General features: G+C 36.4%; 1 protein-coding gene across 1 annotated transcript; it reads left to right on the forward strand.

The window, feature by feature from the left end:
• Positions 1–2,782: 2,782 nt before the first annotated feature.
• LOC129437427 (olfactory receptor 51I2-like) lies at positions 2,783–9,146 on the forward strand. Its single transcript, XM_055195553.2, has 3 exons — positions 2,783–2,827; positions 6,092–6,955; positions 9,093–9,146. The coding sequence occupies exons 1-3, from the start codon at positions 2,783–2,785 to the stop codon at positions 9,144–9,146; spliced, it is 963 nt and encodes a 320-aa protein (XP_055051528.2).
• Positions 9,147–9,472: the final 326 nt, after the last annotated feature.

Raw genomic sequence — 9,472 nt, forward strand, 5'->3', positions numbered from 1 at the left:
TGACGTACGACGTGGCTGATGTGTTATTAGGTGCGTCCCCGCTTTTTTTTTGGTGTGCCCGAGCTTTGTTTACAGTCTGAGGGAGACAAATGCTGTAAATGTAAAAAAAAAATCACAAACATATCTGAGGATAACACACCATCTGAGTCACAAGACTTTAGTCAGACACATGCGCTACACAACAGACATGGAAGAGAAGACAATGCTGAATAAATTCGTCATTTCTGGACCAAGATGTATTTTCGATGCTTCAACACATTCTAACTGACCCATTGATGTCAAATGGCAACTTTGATGATGTTTTTATTATCTTTCTGGACATGGACAGTATACCGTGCATAGATTTTCAATGGAGGGTCAGAAAGCTCTCTGACTAAATATAAAACATCTTAAACTGTGTTTCGAAAATAAACGGAGGTCTTACGAGTTTGGAACGACATGAGGATGAGTCATTAATGACATTATTTTTCATTTTTGGGTGAACTATCGCTTTAATTTTCTAATGGACATATGGAAACTTAAAGGAACACGACGACTTTTGAGGGTTTTTAGCTCATTCACAGTAACCCCCAGAGTTAGATAAGTGCATACATACCCCTTTCATCTCTGTGCGTGCCATAACTCAGTCTGACACACCCACCGCTAGCCTATCTGAGCATAAAGACTTAAAAGAAGTAAATGGCTCCAGCTAGCATGCTGCTCCCAATAAGTGACAAAATAACGGCAACATTTTCCTATTTCTGTGTTGTGATTTGTTTAGTCACACCGTGTACAAACAACAAGGTCATGACACAGCCATCTTTTAATACATACTGGGAACTATATTCTCAGAAGGTGAAGAACTTGCTACTTGGGCGGAGTAATTGCACAACTCTGACCAAACTCTCTGCTCCTCACCGGGGGTTTCTCAGGTGCTGCTAGCAAATCACTCCACCCAAGTAGCCGTGCTTTGCCTTCTGAGAATATAGTTCCTTGTATGTATATGATTAATGGATGGCTGTGTCACACATGACCTTTTTATTTGTACATGTTGTGATTATACAAATCACAACATATAAATAGGAAAAAGTTGGCATTATTTTGTCACTTATTGGGAGCAGCATGCTAGCTGGAGCCATTTACTTCAAGTCATTGTGCAAAGCTAAGCTAGCGGTGGGTGCGTCAGACAGAGTTACGGCACGCACAGAGATGAAAGGAGTATGTATGCACTTATCTAACTATGGGGATACAGTGAATAAGATAAAAAATATAAGCCTTTAAGGTCAAAATAGTTATTCAACTTGCCAGCTGTTATGTTGTTTCCAGCCATAGGTAGGAGGGTGTTTTGGAAGGTTTGTTGTGCGTTTTCTTCTTTTTCGCCTGTGATGTTTGTGGTGCATTTTGGGTGTCTGATGAAGGGCACGATGCAGGGGATGATGATGGTGTTAATGGTGATCTAAGTCACGATGGTCTGTAAATGAAAAGTTTTTACAAAGATTAGTTTTGATGAGTAACATCAGAACACCATAGCCCCCCACTCTTACTTGTCTCATGTAGTATTCAACAAGAGTATTGTTTCCATCCTTTAGATGGGTTGGGTGATGTCCTCTTGAAAAAACTTTGGAGTATTTTGTATGAGTCTTTATAGACCCTTTTAGTCTTTGTACACAATGATGATGTGGCATCGTATGCGCACACAGTTGACTCATCGACTTTTTCAACAAATCTACCAGATCCGTGTACTATAGTGGAGTGGATAGAAGACGTTAGCAGATGGCCAAATATAAAGTTGCCAGATACATATATACGTATATTAGTATATTATAAGTGCAACCAAACGCAACAACCAGACATTTTGATGCTGGGAACCCATTTTAATAAACTTTCTGAGTTGCTAACAGGTTAGAACCACTGGAAAAGACATTTAAAGAAATGTCAGTGCAAGTTGTTTTCAGTTTGGACAGCTCTTACATTTCAACATCCCTGGCATACATGGGTAAGCTATTTCAGAGTCTAGGCGTTACTGACACAAATGCACAATCCCCTTTCAAGCTTAACTCATTCCCCGCCAGCCATTTTTTGAAAAGTTGCCCGCCAACATTTTTTTGTGATTTTCACAAAATGCCTTCTAGGAAAATTTATTTTCTTCTAAAAATATATAAACATACAAATATATCAAATGAAAGAAAATACCCTCAGCTTTCAAACAAACAATAAACAAACAAACAAACAAACAAACAGGGAAAAAAATTCTATCTACAGTATATTTTTTCTCTGCTTATAATCTCTTAAATATGGGTATTTTTCGTAAAAAACACAATTGTAAAAGAAGTTTGATAGAGATCAGAACGATTATCAAAACATACACAGAGTTCAAAGTAACAGTATGTAAGAAATTTATATCAATTAATCATAAAATGGCCCTGATATGTCACTAGACATCATGTTCATTTCAAATACTTATATCACTTACAACAGTGGTCCGGCCAGGATATTGTCACTTAAAAAGTGAAGTTGCAGCCCTCAACTGATGTTGATATTGTCATGATGTTAACGTTGTCATGTTGTGTTTCGGCCTGGTGTGCCACCCTCCATCTATCTACCAATCACTCTACCAAGTCAGTAGTGTTTCGGCATCCAGGTTGCCAGCTCTGCTCTAGTACCACAGCTGCAGCTACGAACGTGTCGGATATAAAATGTCTAATGTTATAAAACATGAAAGACCTCATTATGAATCCAAAATATGTTGTGACAAAGTCCCAAATAAAACAAGGATTTGTATAGGAGATGCCTTTAGATGGAGATGGCTGAAAACGGAGAACAATTTGAAGAATTTTCTCCTGGACAGGTAAGATTCATCTATGTTTGGTTAACTTATTGTACGTAATGTAAATGGCCATTTCAAATATTCACGACAATCAAACAAAGTTATGCATGTTTGTGCAAAGTACCGTTACGTTAGTGCATATGGAGGAGGTGGGTCATCGAATTGAAGAGGTAAGGAATTATTTGGGAAATAAAAACGGCGAGTCGTCAATGATAACATTATTAATGCATTATTAGAGCCCATTTCTCTGTCATTATGCTGAGACGCTGAGGAAAACAACATAAGCACGGCCATTATGGCAATGTGAAATGTAACTGAGACAGTAGCCTAACGTTTTCTCTGTAAAAATTATTCCTCATTTTTTTGCGTATATTGTGGACTACACATGCTGCAAGTTAACCTGTATTACCATTGCCAATGTTATTTAGTTACTCTCAATCTTTAACAACCTGACTTCCCTGATACACTGGATGTCATGACTGAAGATGACCTAATCGGCAAATGGGTCTTCCTTATGAGGTCTGTTTGAAGCAGCTTGCAACATTCCTTGTGCTTCCGGTCCAAAAGCCCACAGCCCACTGTGAGGTACGGGGTGCTGGCAGGGGACTTCATGTTGGTAAGCAACATACTCTCAGGAAGCAACTACGCCAAAGTCTTGCTTCTGTTTCAGTTTATGAACATGGGGATGGTGGACCGTAGTTAATTTTTCACAATTCAGGACACGTAGGGTGTAGATACTGTGAAGGAGTTTTGGGAGGAGAGGAAGACTGAGGCAATACATCACCTAAAAGACAGATATGTGGTGATAGTAGGTAATGTTGCACGTTTTATTCATGTAGGCTAGAGTAGTGTCGATATGTCAATTTGATGTTCTGTGAAAATCATTGATTCTTAACAAATTAAATAGCGGATGGAAGAATGGACAGCCCTGGACATTGCGCCCAGTACTGTACATACACTGTCATGGAGAATGAATCCAGGGAAATAATCTCTGTCATCACTGTGGACAAAAGGGAGACTGGGCGAAATTCTGTGATCATGTAGAGAGAGGTATTTGTGCGGACAGTCGACACTCTTTTGAAGGAAGTGAGACTAGTGGAGGTCTGCACTGATGACCATGTCCAGATCTCTGCACTAATGATTAAATTGGTACTAAAATTGTGTGTTTCTTGTATAATTATATCAACTTTTTTGGAGGGGGGGTGGCGGCATTAGTGAACTAATTGTACATGTTATTTTTCCAAGGAAAGTACAAAGACCTTGGGCTGCAGCACAGCTTGGATATGTGACATGGGACCAAGAGTTTGGCAAAAAGGATCCATGCTGTAAGTTCAGCTGTCATTTCTATGGCTTGATTTTCAGCATGACAATCTACCCTAATTTGAGCTATGTAACAATGATGACTGTTATGTCTACTGTTACTGTTCTAACATCCATAACACCAATAAAAAAGCAAATTTTTGCCTATGATGTGAATAATTTAGCCCACTTGGAATGTTTTGTACAGCCAATGTATCTTTCACATCACATATTTTAGCGTTATGGATGTGGAAATTTCATTTGGCATGAAATTGACCCCACGACTTTTGGATGCTATATTCTACCATGTTTGTAGGTATAGGTTAAAAGCCCCATGCTTCCGTACATATAGAAAAAAATTCCATGGTCGCCGTGCAAAATGCGTTTATGAAAAGCTTTATATCGCACCACTAGGGAAGACATTTAAGCAGGGTATGAAAACAATCTATGTTACGGCTGAAATGTTGTATTACAATACATCTTTATGATTATATTGGCTATCACCATTAGTAAATGTTTGCGAAAATAATTACTTTGCAAAACATCTCTCATATAACATTTAACATAATTTACAGAAAAAATTACTGTGTAAGTCTCGTCACTTGCCATTGGAAGCTCCTTGTAGCAGCCAGTACAGCAGGATCTTGCAGCCTATACTATCTGGCAACCTCGAGTCAGGGGGGAGGGGTATAGGATACACCGCCCTACAGTAATTTCAAAGTGATTGCAGTACCATTTTTGGCCACCATCCTACATACGGTTCCTTTAAAATTAGTAAAAAATTTTGCTTCAGTTTTGTTTTATAAATTGGGTATGTGCAATGTTCCCTCTAAGCTGCACGTACGCGTGCATAGCCGCGCAGGCCAGTCGAAGTGGCCGCGCAATAGATTTGTCAGACCGCACACATTTTTCAGACTGCACAAACTATTTTTTTTTTCAGGGGTTAAATATCTGAGCATCAAAGGCGATGCAGGCTAGGTAATAAACATTTAAATATAAAGAGATCATGTGACAACCAAGCCGGATGTACATTAGAATATTTACATTCAAGCATCCTAGGTTAGTCTTGGCGTGCCCCGGCAAGCACTGTAGGCTACCACTGTAGCTGCCCCCTGGTTTTCTTGATAATAAGCAGAGAGTCTCTAACGGGTGTAATCATTTATTTTTCAGTCATCTGCATAAGCACCGTGAAAACTAAAAGTAAACACAAAAACCAGGTTAAATAAACCTGATTGTAACATGGATTTATAAGTACTTATAAGTTAATCACAGTGTATTTCCACATTAAATGACATTTAAAGACAAATAAAAAAAGGTACAAAATATAAACATTAGTATCATTGTGTTAACACGTGAAGCGTTTCAGACCATGCGAACAGTTTGCAAAATCGACAATGACATAAATAAAGATTAAGTTTCATAAAAATAAAAGACAAACTTGTATTTGCAGAGTGTTTTCTGTTTGATTGCAAGTTAAGTATTTGATGAACCTATAATTTGTGCATTCGGTTGATATCATATCTCATTTTTGATGGAGTTGAACAGGGAGGTCTCCTGACACTTAAACAGGATATAAAAGTGCAATCATACACTGGTGACACAAAACTCACCTGAAGCCGTGCCATCTGAAGTAAGTACCCGGCTTAGGTATTTCAATAATGATTTAAAGTTTGTAATGTCTTCAGAGGGCTAAAACATTTGTACTTTTTGTCATTCGATTTTTGTGTTTGTAAAAATTATATCTTTTATTCACTTTCTGAAAACACAATGCAATAATGTTGCAGAAGAACATTAATTCCCTGTTATGCACTTTTGTGAAATTTTCTTTAATGTCTTAATGGATTTGTCTCTAAGCACACTGTAAGGAAGTCAAGGGCAACTGTGGGAAAAGATGAACTGAGGACATTCTGTGTTAATGGAAAATAAAACATATTTTTACTTCATGTTGTTTGAAAATCTTGGGCATATAAGATATGCTTTGTTCAGTTTGGGATTTGTTTTATACTGTGTGATCATAATCCTAAATGTCCTTATTATTCTTGCAACATTTTTGGAAAGGACATTACACCAGCCCATGTACATTCTGATTTTTTATGTTTGTCTATTAACTCTGTGTATGGTACAGCTGCCTTTTTTCCAAGGATGTTGTCAGACTTGCTGTCTGATACACACGCAATACCATATGAAGCATGTCTCATCCAGAGTTTTGTCATTTTCTCATATACAGCAAATGAGTTTACAACATTATTGTTAATGGCATTTGACAGATTTGTTGCAATCAGTAAACCTTTACAATACCATAACATAATTACTTTAAGGTTCCTAACTGTTTTAATTTTTATACACTGGATTTTTCCAATGCTTTGCCTTGCTATCTCAGGTCTTTTCACTGCCAGACTGACAATGTGTGATAACAAACTGTGGAAGGTGTACTGTCACAATTATGAAATTGTTAAGCTCTCTTGCGCAAACACGATAAGTAATATTATTTGGGGTTTCTTTATATTGATTATAACAGCTGTAATCCCATTGTGTTTAATATTATATTCTTATGTTAAAATTCTTATAATCTGTCAAAGAAGCTCATCACAGTTTAGAAGCAAAGCTTATCAAACTTGTATTCCACACATAGTGGTTCTTCTAAATTTTTCGATTGCCATTATTTCTGAAATCACATTAAGTCGCATTGTGAATTTAAAAATGCCAATATGGCTGTCAGTCATTCTTTCACAAGAGTTCCTTGTTGTACCACCAATCCTTAACCCTCTTCTTTATGCTTTAAACTTCACTGATATTCGCAAAAAAATTATTTGCCTCATAAAAGGGTCATTCTTTGGTTTCTGCATTGGAGTGCATTCTTTCTTATTAATTTTCTTAACGTTAGCTATATTTCTGACAATTTCATGTGTTACACTTTATTACTTCAAATATTAGTAACACCACAGACATAAGTGTTTGATTAAAATTATTAAAACATTTTATATACTTCATTTTTATGGATATAGCACATTAAACTAACTTTAACTCTTTCCCGGCCATTGATGATTTAACTCTTCAATTAAGAGAAAACACTTCCTTGCCAATGATCAGTATTTCCGGCAATAAGCAAAATACCGCTATTATTTTTCTCAACTTGTACATCCCGGAAGCAACACATCACGTGAAAGAGATCAGATTCAGAGATCCTCAAAACATAGACAGAGTTCTTACTCAATCAAAATCTTTCACAAAAATGCAATTTTCTCAGCTTTTTGCTAAACATTTTGTGTTTTTAACTCATTCACCGCCATTGACGAGTTATCTCGTCAATTATGAGTTAATATTTAACTAATAAATACGCCTTTCTGGACGAATTTTAAAGTGAAAGTGTAATACCGAATTTATCAAAAACGGAAGTTAAAAAGATTTAATGATTTATTTTAACTGCCTTTATGTTTGATAGTCATTCTGAGTCTGATCTCTAACATAAATTCCTTTACAAAAATGCAATTTTTTAAGCTTTTTGCTCAAAATGTTGTATTTTTTAAGAGAAATATCCATATTTCAGTGGTTAAATTAAGTGGAAAAAGTAAAATATATAATGAAACGTTTTTTCCCCATTTTGTTTGTTTATTTGTTTGTTTATTGTTTGTTTGAAAGCAGAGGGTGTGTTCTTTAATTTGATATAATTTGTATGTTTATATATTTATAGAAGATCATTTTTCCTGGAAGGAATTTTGTGAAACACAAAAATGCAGGTGGACAACTTTCCTCAAAAAGGCTGGCGGTGAATGAGTTAAAGAAACCTACCCATATTTGAGAAGTGATAAGAAGAGAACTAATCAAGGTTTTTTTTCAAAGTAGAGGGTCTGATCTTTCAATTGATATATTGTATGTTTTTGTATTTAAAGAAAAACATTTTCTGTAAGGCATTAAACTTTAGTGAAAAACATTTTGTGCCACTTTTGAAAGGCACGGAAACTGACGTTCCCCCCAAACCAAAATTAAACAGTGTTTCTTCCCTTGTCCAATTTCGAGTTTTTGTCATTGTCGCTGGGTTGTGTGTTCATGTGATATCAGGAAGCAACATGTGCATGTGACGACGAGGGAGGTGACGTGCTGCTTAATCGAGTTACCTCTACCACTTCTGAATGTTTTACAGAGATTTTTAATCTCATGCAAACTTACCATCAATATTACAGACATACTATGGTAAATTACATTACATTACTCCATCTACCCCCATAAAGCCAATCCCATCCGAAATGAGCTCAAGGGTCATAAAGTAAAATACTATAATTTATATTTCAAAAGGTATGACAATTTCGATTTCACACAACACATTTTAATGACCCATTGAGGCCATCCACCTAGATTTAACCAGTTAAACCATGACACACTCATGTCCCTTGGGGTTTTCACGGCTGTTTTTATATATGAGATTAATGTCAGTAAGATATCCCTATAATCCGGAAAAATGAAACAACATGACGACTGCAATATCTTACAAACCCTGCCCCTTTCTGCGGTAATCATGTCTAAAACAAGATTCGCGAATACACACAAAACTTTGAAAACATCACAAGAAATGGTAAGTACTAGTTAAGTTAACGTTACTGTCAAGAGAATTTGCTTAATTACTATTATTTAAAATTGTATATTTTGTCACCTTATAATGTGTACTCACAGATTATTTTAGACAATATATTTGTCGACAAAATATCTTTGTTGTCGAGTAGTCGTTTGATTTCACTTAACCTAATGTAAGGGCCTGCAATGTCATGATTTTACTGCTACGGCGCTGTAGCTAGTGTGCAATGCAGCCCTTGAAAATTTGCAATAGAACAAGATAGATGAAAACACCAAACAGCGCGAATTATGGCGAAGTGCAAACAAATAAAAACGAAAGTTTCACAAAACTTTAAACCAAGAATGCTGCTGTGTGTACATAAAAAGACAAGCCATTTGTTTACATTGTGCTTTCATGACTGTGTGGTGTGTTTTGAAGGAATACTGGATGTTTGGAGGTCACAAAGAATGGAGTGAATTGGATATGCATTAGAAGAAGAAGAGCGAAGCAGATCTGGTGGGTTAATGCTTTTGAACATTTGTCATGTGCAGTAGCGGTTCTAGACAAATTTCACTAGGGGGGCCAAGGAGAGGCCAGTGTTTTACCAGAGGGGCACATAAAAAAATGGCAAGAAATTATATTTAAAGATTATAGGGGTGGTTACAGGAATTAGTTTAAGCCAGGACTATGCCTTAGTTTAATTAGGAAATATAACTAGTTAACAAACATGCCTTACTAAAAACATTACTTGTGTGCATTTTGAAGCAAAACAAATGACACTGATGTATTTTAAGATATGGCATTGCTAGTTTTTTGAG

The sequence above is a fragment of the Misgurnus anguillicaudatus genome, chromosome 24 (assembly GCF_027580225.2).
Source record: "Misgurnus anguillicaudatus chromosome 24, ASM2758022v2, whole genome shotgun sequence".
NCBI lineage: Eukaryota > Metazoa > Chordata > Actinopteri > Cypriniformes > Cobitidae > Misgurnus > Misgurnus anguillicaudatus.

Excerpts from the sequence above, each read along its gene's own strand:
- LOC129437427 (XM_055195553.2), top strand. The coding sequence starts at position 2,783 with ATGGCTGAAAACGGAGAACAATTTGAAGAATTTTCTCCTGGACAG. Across the intron at positions 2,828-6,091 it reads AAGAATTTTCTCCTGGACAG|TTTGGGATTTGTTTTATACT; the intron begins GTAAGATTCATC and ends TGCTTTGTTCAG. Across the intron at positions 6,956-9,092 it reads TCTTTGGTTTCTGCATTGGA|GAATACTGGATGTTTGGAGG; the intron begins GTGCATTCTTTC and ends TGTGTTTTGAAG.